Below are 22,970 nucleotides of genomic sequence, written 5' to 3' on the forward strand. Positions count from 1 at the left end.
GAGAGATGTGTGAATCTAAATAACTGGTGCTTTAACTGAAATCTTGCTCTTCACTATAGCACAAATCTAACATGTCAGGTCTAATTTTTATGGACAGGTGCAAGATTTTTAGTGACTAATGATAATCATTGCAAACAAACCACATACGGACTGTTTTTTGGGGGGGATCATGTAATGTCGCTTTTTCGACTTGAAGTTTTGTGTTGAAAAAAGTAGCACAAAGGGTTTTGTCAAAAGCATTAAAGAGGACATATCATGAAAATCTGACTTTTTCTGTGTTTAATTGCTATTAGGGTAGCCTGGCTCAACCAGACTCTTGAACATTTCAGTTGTACAGAAAGTCTGGCCTCTCTCCATTGAGAAACGTGTACTTCCTTGGCGGGTTCTCTGTTAAATGTACTTAAATATGTTTTTAGTACAATAAAACTATAATGTAATGCATGTTTAATACACTTAATTGTACGTCTTTTTCACTAGCGGAGTGAGCTGGAAAATCAAACTTTTCCTGAACTCCGTGGGGAGGAGTGCCACAACATCAAGGCCACCAACAAAACATAGCAAACATTGTTCTTGCTCCAGCTTTAGATTCTGTATATTCTGGAGTTTTCCAACTGAATAGCTTTTCTCACGTCTTTCTCCTCTGTCATTACTGAACTCAAACTGAACGATGAAAAGTGACAACCCAGTAACTTTGTTTTGGTACACTCTAAAAATGCTGGGTTGTTTTAACCCAACTTGGGGTCAAATATGGACAAACCCAAACGTTGGGTTAAAAATGTAATTAAAAAATTTACCCCAATGGCTGGGTTTGTCCATATTTGACCCAAAGTTGGGTTAAAACAACTCAGCAATTTTTAGAGTGGCTTTCTCTACAAGAATTAAAAAAATTAAGCCGATCGGATAAGTTTTGATTAGTAATGTATGTTTTATAGGTGTACATTTGGTAGGTTGAAAACATCTGCTGCAAAGAAATACAAAAATTACTGTAAATAACACCTCTTCATTAAATATTTTTTGTTGTGTATAGTTCTTTTGAAATATGTGTATAGTTCTTGTTTTCATCCAAATAACTTTTTATAAATACGTGATGCAATCTGAGAAATCCCACCACATGGTGAAATTTGACATATTACAGGTTTTGCGATCATATTAAAGTTGGATTCTAGCGCTTTCAAAATCTGTTTTTATTTCTTTTATCGTTTGTCTGTAAAAAAAAGTTATAGTTATCTCAAGTCGGCTGATCGCTGTGATTTTCCAGCCCGTTCTCATCCTTTAACGTCATATAGAACGCTATATGCAAAAACGGCGCTATACTACGCACATGGCTCCCTTTATCGTTAATATAACACGCGAACCCAAGACGTTATAAATCCTTTAGCGTGAATATGACACGTACACCCTACCCCACACCTAAACTTAGCCCTCACAGCACGTGTTATATTAACGATAACGGGTGCCATGTGCGTAGTATAGCGCCGTTTTGTCACTAGCGTTCTATATGACGTTAAAGGATGAGAATGCGTTGGATTTTCAGAAATGGAATTTTGAGAAAAACAGGTTTAATTAACGGTCACGTCCTGCTAGCGGCACGACTGGCGCTCTTATTTTTATTGCCTTTTTTCATATCACATATTTTAGTAGCTAATCATCATAGATTAGGTATCATTCGAAAGCTTACAAACTCAATTTTTTTTTACCATGAATATAACCTTACAAGCTGCCATGTTGTGTAAAAGAAATAGTTGCAATGCATTACAATAATTTATTTATTAAAAGTTGATTGTTTCGTGTCTGCACATTAAATTAGTACTGCTTCACATCAATGTATAGGTTTGTCGACGAATTATGAAACCCCCTTTTTTGTGTATTCCTGTGGGCGGAGATTAGCCAAAAACACTGTTCTAATTACGTCATTAAAAAAGGAAATAGTGGGATGTAGTCCAAACCGGACATTTGCTGTAGGCTTTGAAAGGGGACTTCTGTTAAATAAAATATCTCGCTAGGCATTGAGCTTTATAATTTTACAGGTATTGTTAATGCTCTAACAGCAACATTACACACTAACTAAAGTTTGAAAAATGAAATCGCAAAGAACTGGACCTTTAAACTGCCTCACTGAATTTCAATTATTTTAGTAAACACCTAGCCAGACATACAACTACACAAATAAATACAATTCAGAAGAATTGTTGTTGGCCTACACCTCGAGAGAGAAACAAAAAATGAGGAAATACCATCATCTGTAAATATGCATAGTTTTATGTTTGCTCAGAGCAAGTGGAAGGCAGTCATAAGCTGACCTAGTTGTAGAAGTTAAAATTCGGTAACTTGCTGATTTGTCTGAGGTACAATACACAAGGGTACCGCTTAGTGGGAAAAGAAAAACAAAGAAATGCTTATGAAAAATGTAAGTCTTTTGGGATTGTGTTGATTCACACGTACACACCGGCACATAGAATATAATCATCCGGCAGTCATTTTTCATAACATGAAGAATACCCAAATGGGAAATAGAAAATTGTATTCTCATAGTCCTTTCTAAACGTATTGCATTACATAGCTATAATAGTAGGGATCACTTTAAAATAAAATGATTCTACATTCAGACTTACTCTAAAATCAATTAGACTAGTCTGAGTGTTGCCTAGCTCATACTACTCAAACTGTTCTACTAACCGGTTACAACTGGGCTATAATCAAGCCAGTTTCATATTCACCTATCCCAGATGGGATGCACTTTGTGTATGTTTAAGTGGTTCAAAACTAAAACATATCAAAACCAGGCTGCCTAGCCTATTCTCTTGAATGAAGCAACATGTCAAAATGTCAGTGTCATAAGCCAGTCTAACTGCATCAAATGGAATGCATGGACTTCCTGATGAATAATGGATAGCAAGAGAAGCTTTAGGGCTGATCCACACAAGTCCCTCATGTGTAGGAGGCTGGCCAAGGATACCTAGCGCACTCAGCTTCCACAAATCAGCCAAACAAAATCAACTTAACGTAAACAACAGAACAAATTGCATCTCTAATGATTGTTTTAGCCTCCGTACAATGCGTACAGTATCAGAGGTTTTTCTCGCATTTATTACTGGGGGAAAATCCACTACAAAACGAGGTATTACAATACATATTTAAAGTAAATGGTATTGTCAAGTGTTAACATGTTTTGATATGTTCAGTGACGCTGCTGACGTGTTATCAGTGTGCCCGAGCTTCATTTTCAGTCTGAGGGAAATGTACACTGTAAACAAAACAATCTTTGCAAACATGTCTAAGGATTTCGACACAGAGGAAGACTTGCATTTTTTTGCCCAGCCATCTTAATTTAATCCCGAATACACGAACGCACCAGATACATATCAGCAGCGTCTTACATCATCAGCGTCACTGAACGCGGATTGACAACAGAACCGGAAGACCATACAATGCTGAATAAAGTCGTAGCTTTTGATATTTTTGGACCAAAATGAATTTTCGATGCTTTAAAACATTTTAACTAACCCACTGATGTGTACACGTATCTTAAACTGTGTTTCGAAGATGAACGAAGGTCTTTTTGGATGAATTAACCCTTTAAATGAATGGGTTGTGCTGTAAAATTAATTACACCTGTTGTAAATGTAAATTGGGTTATTATAATAACAATACATTCTTAAACACTATGCAGTTTTTCAACCTTCATAATACATTTCCAAGAGCCTTGTGATGGTACATCGACTTACAATAGGTTAAATGACACATCTGCCATAGCCTGACGTGGTTGTATCGCTTTTACTTGCACTGTGTAACTTTGGGTTTCGGGTAGTAACCGGAGCACAAAAAGAACTACAAAATTCGACTGCTTTATGGCATACGTTACTTCACCCACCACTTCCTCAAATTTTCTGTGGCCATTGTTGATTCCAAAGCCGGTGCTGGATAAACAGCGAGCGTGCTTGTGCGATTAGTGCAGTTAGGCTAAATTATTTACAACTGCGGTAATGGACAATTCCGCTTTCAACCTTTAGGGCGACCCCAGAGGAAAAGTTCCCTGGTGTTGCTTTAATAACGAATCAGTTAGTAATCTGTGTTAGCCTACTTTTATGAATAAGAAGCACTTTATGTTCCAGCAATTAAAAAGCAATGTGGCATGTTAAATTAACATTTCACATTCAAGATGTACACACTCTTAACCAAATGTTTCTGTCTCATAAATGAATGCAATTATTTATGCCCGTTTATTCACAATGGAACACAAACAATGTTGAGTGTAGGTAATGTTAAAACACAGGAAAACACTGTAAAAAAATGACTAAACATATTAAACTACCGTATATATACAGTTGTACATGTAATTAAAAAAAATCCATTTCTAATCCAAAGGTCTGTTCATTATGCATATTAACTTTGAATGAATTAGAAAATTGAATTTCTCCGAACATCTTTGCAGTCTTTCAAGATGACAACCTTCGACTGTATATATGTGCACTTCTGGCAGCTCATATTACAGTAATTCTTTTAAGATTTACCTGTAGGCACTATAACCAAACATAATTAAGGGGGGAAGCCCCAAGGCATGAAGTTGATTGAAACGTCAGAGCTTTGTATAATTGGATATGGGGCTTGATTAATTTTCTCCTACAACATTAAGTGTTCCAAAATCCATTTTTCAAAGCAGGCATTTTAATTGTATTACCTACTTCCATTTCAAGTTATTTATTAATTACAGAGTTGACCTCACTGTTTAATCTAAACCCTCCGAAATATAAGTCCAATGCAAACAAGTATGTCTCTTTAGACATGAGCTTCAACTGATAGTAAATGTACCTCTCTGTAATCCCTGAAATACAATCAAGGGCTATTAAAACTCATGCAAGTGCAAAAACAAAACAAAACACAGTGTCACCTTGAGTTTCGGGCAGCTTTAAATCTGTGCATGATATTGTATAATAACCAGGGTGTGAGTTTTTACAACATTTCGGTAACCAAAAAAGTTAGATTTAGACTATAACACATTTCACATGGTGCTAAGTAGATGTACTATAACAGATGGTATGTGAGTACTTCCTGATATCAGTATTGGGTGCATATAAAAAAAAGTACCACCCCATTTTACCCTATATGTATTTACCCTATATCTTGTATAGTTATATGCAAATAGGTCAACTTTGGTATACCCAGCATACACACATTTCAATCAATGTGTCTTTGATACCAATATTTTTTTTCTTTTTTAGGCATTTGTTCTTTCTTCCCTGCATGCAAAAAGGAGCAGAATTTGAAAGGTGTTTTTAATCTTCTCCCTGCCCTCTTCTAATAGTATAAAATAACAATCTCAGAATCATACAGAAAATTATGAAAGTCTGGAATAAACTGTACATCTAGACATTCATAAATAATTATTTGAATCTTGTTGCTCCACCACGAAATGGAACAACGATACATAACTTCTAACAAGCTTGAGACAGATCCACGTAGGGGGGTCCAAATATGTACCAGAGTTAAGTGTGTTAATTTATGGCTGTTTGCTAGAGAGGGGGCAGAGATTCCCCTGAGACTCCTGCTACAGCAGGTAGTGATATATTTTAATAATAATGCAGAACTACTTAAACTTGGTTCCGTGTGTGGTTAAACCCGGATGTGCGATTAGCATAGAGACTTGGCACAGGTTTGAGGAGGATCTAAAAAGACTGAATGAGAGCTGTAGGACACATCAACCCTTGCAACATTTTTAGCAACCCAGGCCCAATGAAAAAAAAAAACATGCCTGTGGCGACATTTCTGCAAAGTAATATTACATTGCTGATTCTTGTTACGTTTCATGACACTTTGAGTTGGTGGAACTTTAAAGCATATTCAGTTTTATCCAAAACTGATTAACATGAATTTGGCAACATTTTATTAACTGGGTTGTTCGTAAATGAAATGGTAGGCATGACGTGAACAGGCTCAGGCTGATATCATGATGTGAAAAAGCCTTGGGTCTGGCTGTGTTCCGGATCGAGGCACAACGCTTTCCAGACAACGCTTCAGACCAGTGGTGTCTGGGAGGTCAAAGGGATGGTTTAATGTGGCCCCGATACGGAATAGAGTACTAGTACGGGCAAAAGAAAGTACTCTGTTCCCGATCTAGTACTAGACTAGTACTCTGTTCCCGATTCGGAACAGAGTACTAATGCGGGCAAAAGAAAAAAGTTTTGCCCGTCCTGAGCCATGACGATTATTCTGACCCTAAAGTCCATTTTGGGCGGTCCTTTCTTCTGTCACGGTGTGAAAAGTCAGAAATTTCAATGCAAACGTAATGATATAACTCAAATAGGTAAAGAAAATTCACACACACAAAGTACAGCAGAGAACGGACAAATGGTAAATGGACTGTATTTATATAGTGCTTTCACAGACCCAATGGCCACCAAAGCGCTTTAAATTCTGCCTCACATTCACCTATTCATACACACATTCATACACCGACAGCGGTGTCAACCATACAAGGCGCCATCCAGCTCATCGGGAGCAGCTTGGGTTAGGTGTCTTGCTCATGGACAAAGACTGACTTAACAGAAGGGAACTATACAAACACAGATGAACATTGATTGACAGAACACGGTGAAACAGATGATGATGATGATGACACGTGACATGAAGATAGGTAGACAAGTCCAATGAAAACAAACTAAACAGAACACAACTGTTACAATATCAGCATCAAAATGTATCCGTTTACAAATCATGCACTATTGTAGAATTGTGTTATAACATACCTTGCAAAAATAAGCTTTGATTAATCAATAATATGCCCCTTTTATCATAATTTGTGTGAATAGGAATTAAGGTTATTGGTGTATACTACCTCTAATGTTAATTTCAGCTGGAAACTTTTGGGGATTTGGAAAAATCTGCATTGATCCTGAACAGCAAGCTGTTAGACCAGCACATCACCACTCTTAAGCATAATATGCTAATAATCATCAAAGCGCTCAGTGGACACTAAACAGCTTGCTAAATGCAAATTACGCATCTTTATTCTAATCTTAAGTTGTGGTGTTAATTATCTAGGTCTGACAGGGCCTGCACCTGTAAACAGTGTGCTTGTGTGCCTTCATCGACCGCTCGCTAAGTGCAGCCGGTCATCTGGACAGGTTAGTAGGTGCTACTGTCTGTTATTCCATGATATAGTGGTACACAGTTGAGTACATCCCCCCTACACACACATACATGCTCTCTCTGTGAGGCTGTGAGTAACACATGGCCCTTTAGTAGTGTACTAAGAGCCTCTCCATCTCCCATTATGGCTCTGGCTGGCACATGCTATTCGCCAACTACCGCTTCACTAAAAATACCCTGCACTGACCAAGCAGGGCATTCGCTTGGACAAGTATTAACAAGTCAAGAAGCCTTTTTTAAATGCTTCCCCCCCATAAGAGAGATAAGCAAGGCAGCACTGTTTACTTAGCAAATTAGTTCGCAAGCTATGATATAATGATATAAAGCCATAAGTGGCTCTCAGAGCTTTCGAGTGAGGGATAGTAGAGCCCTTAGAAATCCTCCACATGTCCGTCTGTTTATGTAGCTATGAAAAAGGTACATGATGATTGGTAAAGCTAATGGAAAGACCTCGAAAGCATGATTTGAATAAGTAGTTTGAAAGCTAGTTTGTTTTGCAAAGTCTACACAATTGTTTAATTGGATGCAGAGCTATAGTATACTCACAGCTATATTACTTTAGAATAGTGAATTGCACGTCTGTTTGACAGGGAAATAACTATACTAAACACAACTGATAAAATGTAACAAACAATCATATACATGGCCTTGTCCACATTTTTATAATCGTGAATTTTTTTACGTGGTTTGCCGTTTGTCCGCACGGAAACACAGCATCAGGACATTTTTGAAAACCAATGCCAGGGTGAGGATTTTATGAAACGCTGATAACAGTGTTGACGTGTAGACAGTGCAAAGTCAGCGTGGCTTTACAGTTAGGGTTATATCGCCGCCTGCTGGTGTGGCATGCTCTTGACATAGCTTTATTGCGTGTTTTTGCGTTTTCATGTGGACAGGATTTTTTTTTAAACGCAGGAAGAAAAACTCTGGTTATAAAAATACCCTACTATAATACTATTTTTTTTTTTTTTTTGTCAAATAAAGAAAAATAGATATGATGTGCGTTTTAACTTCTCTCTGTCAGTGAAGTCCATTCTGAAATGCTCCAAAAAATGAACTGTAGCCTAACTCAGTCAATACTTGTGTCTCTGTGACTGAGTCAATACTCAGTCACAGAGACGCAAGCTACTTCTCTTTATGAAGCTGACATTCTCTTCATTCTCTATAATCTGTATGAAAAGAGAGAGATGTCCGAATATTTCCTTTTAACACAGTCTCATCCCAAAAAGTCATATAACTGACGTTTTGGGACGTCTTTTGACCATACGTCAATATTCGCCTTTTTAGGGCCCCCTTAAATGTCGGTAGATGGCGATCCCGGGCCGTCATACAACTGACGCTTTACCTTTAACGTCAGTTAGGTGACGGGTTAGGTTTAGGGTTAGGTTTAGGTCTGGGGTAGAGTTAGGATCCCATAACCTCATCTACCGACGTTTAAGGGGGCCCTAAAAAGGCGAATATTGATATGGTCAAAAGACGTCCCAAAACGTCAGTTATATGACGTCTTGGGATGAGACCGGGTTGTTCCTTTCAGTTAGCTGATTACGTGTTAATGTGACCACACCCACAGAGAGCACGCGCTATTAAAACGCAAATGTTGAGGCAAGCCATGAAAACACCCACATCAGCTGGATAAAACATCCGGTTTAATAAGAATCTTGTACTTTACCTTGTCTTGCTGCGCTGTGAGTAATAATACTATCGTAATAATCCTGGAAAAGTTACCTCAGAAGTGATGGTAGTTTCATTTCAAGGAGCAACAGATTCAGCTTATGTAGTAAGTAATTTATTCTTAAGTACTTTGTTCTAATCGCGTTATTGAATAATGTCTGTAAACTGCACAAATACTGTTGAAATATGAATTGAGAGTGAATGAATGAATGAATGAATGAATGAATGAATGAATGAATGAATGGCATGTTACTACAACATCAGTGCCATTCATTCACCCTCTACTACATTATTTTACATGAACATATCCAAATGAATCGGGAGTCTGTGTGTGTGAATGAACGGATGCGCACTGTTACAGACGAAATAAAAGACAATATTTCGTTGACTAGTTTTGGATAAATTATAAAGTTTTTTACTATAAAATAGACATCAAATAAGCTTTTGTTAGACAGTTTCTGCTCATGTGTTTTTTCAAGATTCTTTGTTGAATAGAAAATAAAGAAAGAACATTTATTTGAAATATATAATTTTTGTAACTGTCACTTTTGACCAATGTACTGCATCCTTGTCAAAGCGCTGCCCATAAGGTTATTGGCTCCGACATAAAAGTTTAAAATTAATTTCTTACTGACTCTTACAATTTTAGCATAAAAACCCAAGCAACATTTAAAGATCACAACAGTCTTGGCTGCATGCAACCTGTTGTTTCTCTTCTAGCAAGGACCATTTGCAGCTGACATCTATAGCAGGGAGATAATTTCCTGCTTTACCTCCAAGGCGGCCACAGCTCAGGCACATTGACATTCAGCGTGCAGAACGGAAGAGTGCAGAGACTGACATAAGAGACAAGGGAGAAAAGAGAAATAGGAGCCCTCTTAGGCAAGAACCTGCGCCTCTGCGTGGAGATGCAATCTGCAGGAGCATATGGGGTGAATTCTCCCCACGACCGCCTGAGCCAGTCCACTGCACTTCAGGTTTATTAGGGACCGCAACAGAGTGGCAATGACAGTACTGTCTCGAAACATACAGGCACTTTTGTTTTATTATGCACGTCTCTCTTTGATTTGTGCAGAGCGAGTACTTGGAAGAGCCGCTCTATATCCCAAGACTGGCATTACACCAAGGAATCGTATGGGTAGCAGCACTCCGCACGGCATAGTGCATTGGTAATTGTCCCATAGGTAAATCCATGAGCCTGAGGATAAATCGACTAGTAGTAGACTAAGAGATGAACTTTGGTGCCGTTCGTCAGATGTTTGACATGTATTGCTGAACAAAATGAAAAGCAGATGCAGAGCATGAAAGCGTACGTGAAGATCAGAGAGGAAGAACAGAGGGACTCCATTTTATGAGCACTTCTGCAGGGCAATCAATAAAAATTCATTCTGATAAAATATTTAGAAGGGCAAAAATGACTAAATATCTGTCATTGGACTGGGTACTTGATACATCCAGGCTGCATTTTTAAAATGACATGCTGATGGGTTGTGCCCCCAAAGAATAAGCAGAGTATGCCTTTGATGAAAAATTCAATTATAAATAAGATGTGATTAGAAGAAGAAATTTGATTTCAATTTTGATCCAATTGGATCTCTCGTCTTGCTCTCTAAGAGCACACTTAAGCATTCTGTAAAACTTCAAATGTAAAACTTTGAAAGTTTGTCACCCACGCATGACCGTGTTCGATACAGAACATCTTCTGAACAATTGCCTAGCGTACTAAGCATTGCAGATTTCCTAAAATCCCCTCTTCTCTCTGACTGAGTTATTTAGGAGATTAGCCGACTATTGTTTTTATTTATTTATTCATAGTGCACCTTTGTCAAAGCTTAGCAGAGGCATTTTTCTGGCTGCAATTAGACGTGCCTTTAAAATATGCAAAATATAAAAGTGGGTAAGTCTTCTCAAATTTTGCTCATTTAGTGTTCAACTAGCAACATGAAATAAAAATAATAATCATAATAAAAAATAATAAATATATATATGTGTATATGAAGAGTTCAGATGCAAAAACCTCTAAATGCCATTTGAAATTTTCTTCTTTAATGATGATTTTTATCAAACTTGTATATTTAAGTTCAGTAATTTTACTTAAATAACAATTAATAGGTAATTATCATTGCTATTTAAGTGAAATCACTGAACTTAAATATACAAGCTTGATAAAAATGATCATTCTAGAAGAAAATTTCAAATGGCACTTAGAGGCTTTTGCATCTGAACTCTTCATATACTGTGTGTATCTATATATCTTTATATACACAGTGTGTGTGTCACAGATAGTGTATGCAGAGGAAGACGAATCAAATTTCCAATAACAATAAACTTAACTTACAATAATAAACTCACAGCGTACAAACAGGCAGAAGATAAACACTCTGGTGATAACAACTCGTAACATAGACACCATACATAAACAAGAACCAACCAAGACTAACTGAACAGAAGGAAACCAAATACAGATACAAATGAACACTAACGAGGTGAGGACAGGTGAAAATACAGAATTATTTTATTTTCAGATGAATATGCTTGCACTCTGTCACTGACTAGATATATTAAAAATAATGTTGGCCCTTTTTACTGGTAACAAAAGACATTTGGTATTATCGTGACCCACAAATTGCATTATTATACATTATAATCAACATTATGCATAGTAGTTTAATGTAGTACTGACACTAAAACTCCAAAAAAAAAAAATGTAAAAAAATTCTCACACAGTAATTTTTATTTAGGGGGAACTATCCACGATACATATTGTCACTATTCACGATACGTATTGTTGCATTTTTAGATTGCAATATATTGTGGCACGATATATTGTTACATCCCTAGTGTGTGTGTGTGTGTGTATATTTATATATATATATATATATATATATATATATATATATATATATTCCATGAACAAGTTTGGGGTCTGTAATTTTTTTTAATTTTTTTTTTTATTTATTATTATTTAAAAAAAATAAAAAAAATGTATTTAATATTTTTTTTATTTTATTTTTTTTATTTAAACAATATGCAGTAAAAACAGTAATATTATGAAATATTATTACAAATAAAAAAAATGAATCCCTGTGATTGCAGTGTGATAAGCATTGTGATACATTTTGCATCATTACTCCAGTCTTCAGTGTCACTCCTTCAGAAATTATTCCAATATGCTGATTTAGGGCACAACAAAACATTTCTTATCATTATCTATGTTGAAAACAGTTGTGCGGCGGCTTTGATATTTTGTTTGAACCATGTTACATTTTGTTGGGTGGATTTTTCATGAACATAAACTTAAAAAGAAAACCATTTATTTGAAATAGAAATTGTTAACAATAGTAAATGTCTTTACTGTCACTTTTGATTATCCTTGCAGAACAAAAGTATTCATTTCTTTCAAAAAATATTACTGACCTCAAACTTTTGAATGGTATATACATGAAATCTAAATTACTACCTTTTTATTGTGAACAATTCATTGGTGCGATTGGAAACAGCACTTCATTACTTCACTTTAACGTTATTGTTTGTTTATTAACCACCATGGGTATAATCATATATTGCAAATAATGTGTAATCATATGCTTATGATAAGCACAACCAGAGTAAGATTGTTTAATTTAAGCTTTAGGTGTCATTATCTTGACATAATTTTATATTTTGTGGATTTTGCCGCTACAGGTCTTGGCTGGATACTCTGGCACAATGATATGGATAATCTCCCCTTGAACACTACGATTATGAATGCGAAAATGAGGCTGGGTATTTCCCAAAGGTATAGGAGTGTGTTTGTTTAGTGAACGCAGCTACAGCGTGACAAATTCCCTTCTATGGAAGCTACAGTTTCTAAATCTCTAAGCTTGCTTACTTGTCCTAAACACATACACACATATGGACACTTGCTCATCCCTCTTTCACCCTGAGATTTGCTCCAATTTCCATCGTCAACATTTCTGACCATAGTAATCCAAGGTCATTATTAGAGAGCAGACCGTTAAACCCATGTATTGCGAACAGCTCATTTCTACATTATGTGCTTGATTTTACCCGCATCCCAATTTAGCAATTTTAGCATATAGAGCCTTCTATGTAGCAGTCAAAATGTATTTTTTCACAGCTGTGATATACAGTTTAATTATAAATGTACTTCACTGATGTCTTTAGAGCAATAGATATTTGGTCATATTTGTCTTCCAACATAAGCTAATAAGCCGTAGAAATCTCAGAGCAGCCCCAAAACATTATCTCCACATCTCAATTAGATAATATTTGGCTTTCATAAGAATCAGCTTGTTTGGTTGTAGCCTCAGGGCCCCCAAATACTGTTGCTTTAACATCTATGACAGTTTTTTTTTTTCATTTGTTACTTCCCCTTGTGTGTCATGGGTTAAGCGCAATATATTCCGTTTTTAAAAAGTCTCTGACAAGTCCATTGCATTTTGAATAGAATACAGACAAAAATCTATCTATCTTTCTATCTTTCTATCTATCTTTCTATCTATCATCTATCTTGTAAAGTATACAGATACATTTCAGAAACGTTTTTGCAAGGCATCGAAAGAAGGTAATTTATTATTAATAAATCATGCAGAACACAATATAATTGCATATTTTTGAACATCCATTTGCGCAGCTTCTAAAAATTGTTGGTCGAGACCACAGGGATCTAAAAGTTTGTTTATTCAGAATACATGAAAACATACTCTAGAATAGAATATTGAAACAGATAAAAGATGCTTTTTTTTTGCCTCCCAGAATGGTGCGGTTACATCTCCTACCAGCAGGGGACAGGGGGTAACTGCCCACTCTAACCAGCCAAACCTTGACCCCTGCAGTGAAACTTAATTGTTTTAATTAAACATGTAAAATGAATAAGATCAATACATAAGGGTGGGTTTAAACCATGGGAAATTAATGTAGGTAAATATTATTAATAGCATATAAATAATAGCACTACATCTTTACTAACACACAAACATTGATGCAGGATTGCTTCAAATAGTTGTTGACTATTTTGATTTTGAAACTGGATGTACACTGATATTCACAGCGGTATGCCTATGAGTTGGGAGCACTTTCGCTTTATTGCTGGCCTGCTTTAAGAGAGCAGAGCAAATGCTCACTCGGAGTAGCAACCATTGTGCTATTAGATGAAAAGCTCACTCCTGTGTCTAGAGCCTATAGTCATAACAGCATCTCCACTGCCTGGAGAAAAGGGAGAGATATCATGTGTGTGCGCGATTGAATACTTCTATATGTGTGTGTTATAGAAGTGTGTGGGCGAGATAGAGAGGAAAATAGCATATGTGTGTATGTAAGAGACAGAGTCAGACAGCGAGCAAGAGGGAAAGAGAGAATAACAAGATAGGTGTGTGTTTGTCAGTGTCATTCGAGGTAACATATGGGGAAAAGTCGATCAGACACACAGCTCAGGTCTGGCAAAGGAAATGTTTTTGATCTGTCAAATGCTTATCAAAAAAAATTTGAGGGGTCTATTTTCGCTGATGTGAAGGGAACCCTTTTTTACCCTTAAATATACCATGATTAAAACTGCTATGAAAGCCTGTGGCCACCTCATATATAAAAAAAAGGAAAAAGGAAATTGTGACACTATATTTTAACACAGCATCTCATAGAAAAAAAACACTTTTTATAAAAAAAAAATTGTGAGGTATATAATTTATATCTCATCCATCCGACCAACGTTTTAACTGTGATATTGTTATTTTGACTGCAACTTTAAATCATTGCAACTTTATTTTGCACAGTTTGCGACTTTGTATCTCAGAAGTGTGACTTTAATTGTGCCTGTTGCTAGTAATTGTGACTTTAAATCTCATATTTTCAACTTTATTTCTCATAATTGCATCTATTTCTCACGATTGTAGTTTTATCTCACAGTTGCGACTCTCTGAAAATTGATTTCGTGACTATCTGTCTATGAATTTGCCTTTAATTGTGACTTTATCTCTCACATTTGCAAGTTTATTTCTCATAACTGAAACTTTATTTCTCACAATTGCGACTTTCTATTTCAAAACTGTGACTAATTTTCTTTTATTTGTGATGTTAGCAAAAAATCACTTTGCCTCATAACTCATTATTCCATTTAACCTGAACTACATCCTTATATTCATACTGTTGTTTATTCTTATTCATACTGCATGTGTGTATTATCTCTTACTGTATTGTGCATTATTGCTGTTGTGTATTGTTTACTGGTTTGTGTATTGTTTATTCTTACATTGGCAGCTATTCAATTCATACCACAGTTGCAATTTCATATCTCAAATTGTTGATGTGAACAGTCCCAATAAACAAGGTCACGGCATTTACATATTCATACACTAGAAACTTGCGAAAAGTGGTGGATAATCAATAACATCCATTGGGGGTTTAATCTAGACTGTCTCGACCTACATCCTCATACCTTGTCCGATTATTCTCTTGTAACATGATTGCTATACAGACTAATATATAAAGGTCTTGATCACCACACAAAATGCATTTGCTTAATGTCAAAAACGAAAACAAACAGAGGATTTTAAAAGGTCAGTTCGACTTTCTAGCCTTGTGTACAAACCTATCTTGATTAATTCAAGACAAACCGCTTTGCTAGAGAGCGTTTCTCCTTCAAATCAATTCCATATCAGTCATACGAAACTAGAAAGGCAGTTCATTAGAAGGATTGTGGAATCTGTGCACCTCTGCCAAAGACAAATGTTGTTATTTCAGCTTGGCACTGCATTCAAGTTGTTGTTTAGGGTCCCTTAATACCCAATTTACTAACAGAAATAAGTGAATTAATCGTTCAGGGACTTCCTGCACAGATGCCTGCCATGTGCTTTTAAGTGGGAAAAGTTTTAATAGAGAAGTGAGACATCATAACAATTATAAAGAAATAAACAAATGCAAAAAGCAGCTTTCGCATTAAATTCACCTTATAGCCTTAAACATAGCTGCATCAACCTTGTTTTCTAAGGACAAGCAAATTGGCTTGAACTCAGGCGACCAAGCGTTGCAATCTGAGGCAGCATAGTTTTCCCACAGGGCGTGCAACTAAAGATCTGAACCAGACGAGAGGGTTTCGTTTCAGTGTTTTCCTAGCATTTTATTGTCTCGGTCTTAATTGCTATGCTTTTTGCAAGTCTTTTGTTTCTATCTGTCAAATAAATACATTTAGTTGATTATGAGTAACTACTTTTGTTCTGAGCAATTGCTGCATCTAACAGACAGAAGTACGGCGTTATTTGGGTGACATCACATCTACAAAGAAGATATTATTGTTGATTAACACAATTTTAATTAGCGTCTCGAGATGAATCTCAGTCAGAGGAGTCTCATCCACAGTGACATGTTCACATTCCACTAAGATAACTTTGCTCCCGATCAGGTCATTGAGCTGCCACTTTGACTCAGTGTGGCCGCTACAGAGAGAACAAAATCTGACAGCAAGCCCAGCCGATCGTGTACATGGCGTGATTAAGGAGATCACACTAATCACGTCATTCATCGCCTGGACTAATTATAAATGATTCTGCCTTTTTTGCTGTGGTGAAACTGAAGCGAACAAGAAAAAGCCCCATCTAACTTTCATTCTCAGCAGCAGTCCCTCACATAAGCCAAATCAATCCAGTTACCTCGTCTTTTTAATCAGACCTGCGAGAGCTCGTAGGGAGATGGATGTTTAGATCAAATGCTCCGGTGGTCTTGGCTAACAAAGAGAGAAAGAGATTTCAAAAACCTCTGCAGCTCAATTAACATTTGCAAAATTTATCTCAAACCTCCATCCATCTGTCAGAGGGAGAATCCACTATCTCAGCTACTTATTTTCTCTCCCACATGTAGCCACAGAGCTGGAAAGATTCATTACAAAAACAAAAAACGAACGATCTCGTTGATTAATCATTGTTTTGGCACCTTTTATTCAAGTGAGTCTTGGCTGCTTCTAATTTTGGTCCATTAAATGAGTGACTATTCCAGGCTGTTAATCGTATTATTCCTGGCTACCTGAAGTCAGTCCGGGCGATAAACCTTTTAGCTTACTTGCATGTCTGTAGCAAGTGTGTGCAATAAATCAGCATCAGTGAAATCAGTCATTCATAATTCCCACGGTCGAAAAATGGTTGACTATGAAGTGCTTTAGGTGTTGCTGCAGAACAAACATGGATTTTATATTATAAGACCTACCATCCAATTATTTCTAAGATCCAATTTCTCCTTGACTCTATTGATTTTGCAGTGCTAACTCTCTGCAAGGCAATTAGCCAAGTAATTAAATTATGTAGTAATATTAAAGTGGTGGGCGCTTCAGGCTATATTAAAATCCATGGCTAATTCAGCCAACATTGTGTGTGTTGCAAAAACTTTATTCTTTCTTTTAAAAATGTGTTGGTGAATTCATGAATTTTTGTAACCATGCAGTTAAAGTATAAGTATTCATGTACACATTTAGAAAGTATAATGCATTAAAACACACAACAAACAACCAGTTTCAGATGTAACAAGGAATCTAATGCGTTTTAACTTTGGTTGCAATAATTTATGAACAAATAAAATGCATTATAACGTTCATTATGCATACCTTTAGAATGCATTATACATAAAGTGTTACCAAATGTACTTATAAATATCACAATAAATTATTTCGAAAAGGTTACACTTTCACTGCAACAAGAACAACTCTACTGCAGATGACAGAACACTTTGGATTTGTTCATCCAATAGTCAACGTTAGAGTTGAACAGACGTTGTGTTGACAGTAAAGGTACAGCATCATTTTTAAGGGCAGCTCAGCAGGGAATCCAGCAGCTCACTTTCAGCCTGTCTTAACACATGATTCATAAAGCTTCATTCTGAAAATAAACTGCCAGTGTGTTCAGATGTGGCATGTGATGCATTTGCACATCAGAAGTCCTATTGTAATGGGAAAAGCTTGGAGTGTTCTATTGTAACATCGTTTTTTTTTTTTTTTTTTTTTTTTTTTTCAATGAGCACCCATCGGATTTGATTTGTTATCATGTTTATGGATGGTAAGACAAAATTGATATCATCGGAATCAGCAGGTTCTCTTGTTTAGTTTGATGCATAAAATCCACAGAAGAGTTTATACATGTGACCAAAGCAATTTCATGTAAAACTTCTCAATCTATAGGAACCCCCAGTGGTACATTTCACATTCATTAGGTTAACACAAAAATAATTGTGAATAACACACTTTTGTTTTCAGAGTTGTTTCCCTATGTTTTATGCATGCATTTTTTAAAATAATTAATTATTGTAGATTGTTCCAGTGTTTACTTAAAAAATTTTTAAATGGATTTACAATAAAATTGGGTGATTGGGGGATGGCAATAAAATATTTGTATTGATTAAATACACTTATTTATTTATTTAAAAATGTATGTAAGTTTGATAAACACATAAAAGCCATTCATAAATGTTTTCTATTGGTGTTGGTAGTGGGTTAGTTGTAACCGCAGCACTTGTAAAACAATTTACAAAGTTTAAATATAAGCAGTAAATGTATAAACAACTTTAATTTGAAGCAAATAGGCTATGGAATATAACATTAAAGTTTTAGTTACAGACGTGTTGAAACAGTCCCCGGTTTCCTTTGAATTTCACCGGTCAGACAAAACTGAAACGCCGTTGTAGTTTTCGCACCGAAAAGCATAACAGTTATAATTGTCTTGTCTTTTAGGTTAAATGTCATCTGAACCAGAGCACCACCTAACGCCAACGATTGTTGGACCTTGCCGACCGTGATAAACTGCAATGTAATATAATGACCACATGTAAAGCAAATTATCCAAGTTCTTCAGAAGAAATCATAACTACATCGGTTACATCTGTGGAGTAAATGCCAACGGACTCCACTAACACACGCCAGCGTGCCAGATGCTTCCCGCTGCCCACCACTGCAAAAGAGCCAAGAAATCCAAATTTTAACTTACGGGAGGATGAAGAAGCTGCTTCAGAGATGCTAAGGTGGCTTAAAATCCACAGCAAAAGCTTCAGTCCGGTCCCGGTGGGTGTCTGCATCTTCGAGTACAGTGAGGTCAGCTTTCCTTCTCGCGCGCGCTGTCCGGAAGAGCAGCTCCACAGAGCGAACCCTCTAAATGAGCGAGACCCGCACTAACCGACGCTTCTCGGCTCTGATAGTCAGTGTGGTAATACTTCTGCGCAACAGTCCGGCTTTTTAACAACAAAAGACTACAGTAAAGCACTTTAACGCGGTATTTCAAGCCATGTCGAAGCGCGTGGCGCCGTGCGCTTCAGTATGTGACGCCTATCTCGCGGAGGTCGCTGTCCAGGTGCTGAAGTTTCTACACGTAGCTCGCGCTCGTCCATATAAACACAGAACCCCTCTCTCCTCCGAGTTGGTACATTCCACGAAACAGTGGAGCAGCCCTCGCGGGACAGGGGCCATTGCTTTGAGCGCCTTCTCATGGGCAGCAGAGAATAGATTACATTTGAATGAGAGTCGCTTTTATGTTTATAACCAAGGCTGTTTCTGGAGGACTGCTGATAATGGGCAATATCTTGGCCGTAGAGTTCACTTAAATAACAAGGGCGGTCATACGATAAGTAATTATAATGAGATGCTACTGCAGAACTATACATACAGCAACTGTACAAACGGGTCCGCTAGAGGGCCAGTGTAATATATACAGCGTGAGAAAAATCCAATATCTGAATATGTTTTTTTTTTTTTTTTTTTTAATACAAATTCCAATCTTGTTTCAGTCTTTTTAAGAAGGCTGGAAATCCATGATTATTTTATTATTATTTTTTTTCTTTTTAGATTCTTTAAAAAAAACAAATCTGCATAAGAAAAATATTTGCATTTCTTAGTGTTCATACCTCAATCCTCTGTGGCTCTGAAACAGTATTTATTGAAAAATGTTCTTTATGTTACAAATCAATTCAAGTCTTTTGTCACCTTTTGTTAACACTTTTCTGAGCTGGAATTCAATTCATATATATATATATATATATATATATATATATACACATTATCTTACTTATCTAAAGGGAAAAGTATATGTGAGGGTTTTACTTTTACTTGAATTAAAATTGAAAACAAAATGGAAAACATTTTATCTTTGATGCATTTTTAAGTCGGTAATGGAAGGACATTCATCTAAAAAAATTTAACACATTTTAGGAATGTTTTATTTTTTCTGTCTTTTAATTCCACTCAACACTCAATACAAAATTTGTCTAGGTTTTTAACTGAACAATTCCATAATATTCACAGAAAGTATTTTCTCCGTAGAGACAAAGACTTCATTTGCTTTCAAGTCTCAAGTCATTTTTTTGTGACTTAGTTTCCACATAGTTTCCTTGTCTGGTTTTGTTTCAACCTTATTGTGAAAGTTGATTCAGTAATGTTAAATAATATTTTAAACATGAATTAAATTTGTTTTTTAATGCTATCACATGAAGCAGACTTTTAAGGTTACCTGCAGAACACTTTTCTACAGTGCAACTAACTGTATTACCTGTGTATGCTTGGATTTTTGGATTTTTTGTGTGATATTTACCCACCTGTTTGAAAAAAAAAGCAAACTCTCTGCAGAGTGTGAAAGAAACACCATCTGTGCGAAGGCAGAAACAGACAGCAGATACTTTCACATTTTTTCCAAGTTCTTGTCTATCAAAAGCATTGCTTCTAAAAATGCAACACGTCTCATCCTGTGATTTTTTCCCTGTCTATGGCTGAGCAGGTGTTTTGCGTAATAACTTCTGGATGGAGATAAACATTTGCCTTGCACCGCATCAACAACCACAGTGGGTAAAAGAAAAACAAACGTAAATGAACAATTCACCCAAAAATGAAAATACTGTCTGTTTACTCACCTGTCTTTCCAACCCCATAGCTTTCTTTCTCGTGTGAAACACAAAAGGAGATTTTTAGGAGAATGTCTGAGCTGCTCTCTTCCATACAATGACCGCGGATGGGGACCAATGGATTCCAAGCTCTAAAAAAGACAATAAAGCACTAAAGCATTGTAATGACTATGTCAGACCATGATTAATTTGCATTAAAAATGAAATGAACCCATCTTGAAAGTATATTATATAAAAAAGGTGTGTTAATGGAAATCAATATTGCATCTGTTGGGTAAGACTTGGAAAACCTCATCAAACAGCATGACAAAACATCCAGTTAATGTTAAATCAAGGAATAAAATATTAGCTCTTTGAAGACTCATTCCATATTGATAGTAATATCATTACGAAATAATGTTCTAATGCTTAAACATTCTCTAATAAAAACAATTTTAAAATTAGCACATTTAGAGCACAAATAAGTAATAGTCTTGATTCCTTTTGATTGTCATTTATAACTCTTTCTTGTATTCCCATAAACAAATGAACAAAATCTATCATCCTTTCATTCTAATAAAAAACTTATTTATCTTGCATTCATAATGGATTTCTCCATCTTTATAGAGGTCAACAGTTCATTATATTGAAATGAGAGGCCTCTCATGTGAGAATGAAATCACATTTGGAGGGTGGAAACGCTAATGTCATGGAATTATAAATCCTGAAAAGACTGTCTCTTTGTGACCTATGAGCTATGCAGATGTCTCCAAAAAAAAAAAAAAAAATGGAACTGCCTGAATTGCTATGGTGAGCATATTCATTTGGCAATTTGAAATAATAATTGGTTCCTGAAATATTGCATAGAAATAATTAACCAAGGAGTCCAGGTGAAAGTAGACCTAACAAAAAATGTTAGATGATAGGCATCCTAATGTCTCATCTCAGAGCTCAATAGTCTCTTAATGAATGAGTTGCCTATTCCAGACTGTAAGAACTGCAGAACAGACTTGACATTATAAAATCAACTTTGAGCTCTGGTGGTCACATGATACAGAAGTAATCCATTCCTTACAGTATTTGATTGAAAAATACAGTAACTGGGAAGATGGTAAAAGAGACTTGTAAGCCTTGATGTTGAACATCAAGGGCTAAACCCACGGCAACTAGATTGTGGATTACGTTATCTCATGCCAAATGTAACAGTTCAGTCAGGACCACTTCGCCAACAGCAAGTATATACATTTATTACAATTTAGCATACAGTTAGTGTTGGCGGTCTGGTTCTGAACGCCCAAATTCAGATTTTTTTTTTTACATGAGTCGTGAAAATACAAATACATGATAGAAAAAGCTTGCAATGAACTGTCCGGGAAAAACAAAATAGTCGGTTGGGTGGAGTTGGGGTTGGAAGAGGGAGTTTAAATGCGAGCAGTGATGCTATGGAGGAACTTAGGGGGGTAATAATCTGGCGGAGGTCAGAATTCGACTCGTTGTTGTTGTTGTTTGTTTTATTGGTGCTATAGCTCAACCACATACAGTATATCTATCATGCCCCACACATTGTTCTATGTTTCAGTGAGCTTCAGGCAACAATGAACACACTGTACATTTTTCTTTCAGACTTCAAAAGGTTTGAATGACACTGGGATCTTGTGAGGTTATGGACATTCCTCTCTTTGATATCAGTTCTGCTGTTCATCTAGTCTCGGAAACATGGGAAGGCCAACAGGGCTGACATGAAAGATCTTCTTTTTCAAGTCTTGACTCCTTAAACATTTTTTTTTCCTCCTTCAGAGACTTTGGTAGTCAAGTCAAACTAAAACTTTCTGAGAGTTAACTCTGAAGTTCATGTATTTTCCACACCTGAAAAACTTCTGTTGATACATTTTTTTTGCCAGATGGCAGACGTCATTTGTTTTTATTGAGGTAGCACTTCAGGGCAAAAAACAAAGGAACAAACAAAGACTGTCCTTTAAATCCTCAATAACTTCAATGAGCTGTTGTTCCAGATAATCACAGCTGTGTTTTACTTTTACTTTACAATTTGTTGTTAATTTACCTTTATCTTATATTTACCTTTCTCTGTTATTGCTCTGTCTCTGCGTCGAACGAATCAGTTGAGTGAATGATTGAATGATTCATAAAAGCGATCTTGTATAGTTCCTGAAAGAATCAGTGTTTTTGAACAAATCGACTCACTTCTTATTTCTTTTGTAATGCAACATGTTTTCTCTTAATTATGCATTAATTTGAATAATAACTGAATTCAGCATAATCAGTCAACTCAAATTATATACTTTTGTAGGTAAAGG

At 36.2% G+C, this 22,970-nt stretch overlaps 1 protein-coding gene across 1 annotated transcript in view; it reads right to left on the reverse strand.

The window, feature by feature from the left end:
- The window catches only part of cntnap2a (contactin associated protein 2a), a 349,787-nt gene extending 330,582 nt beyond the window's left edge, over positions 1–19,205 (reverse strand). Inside the window, exon 1 of the mRNA XM_039666809.2 lies at positions 18,777–19,205. Coding sequence (XP_039522743.2) covers positions 18,777–18,864 — 88 coding nt within the window. The 5' untranslated portion in view covers positions 18,865–19,205. The remainder of the gene's footprint in view (positions 1–18,776) is intronic.
- Between the last annotated feature and the right edge of the window lie 3,765 nt (positions 19,206–22,970).

Source organism: Pimephales promelas, chromosome 22, assembly GCF_988280905.1.
Source record: "Pimephales promelas chromosome 22, fPimPro1.hap1.1, whole genome shotgun sequence".
Classification (NCBI taxonomy): domain Eukaryota; kingdom Metazoa; phylum Chordata; class Actinopteri; order Cypriniformes; family Leuciscidae; genus Pimephales; species Pimephales promelas.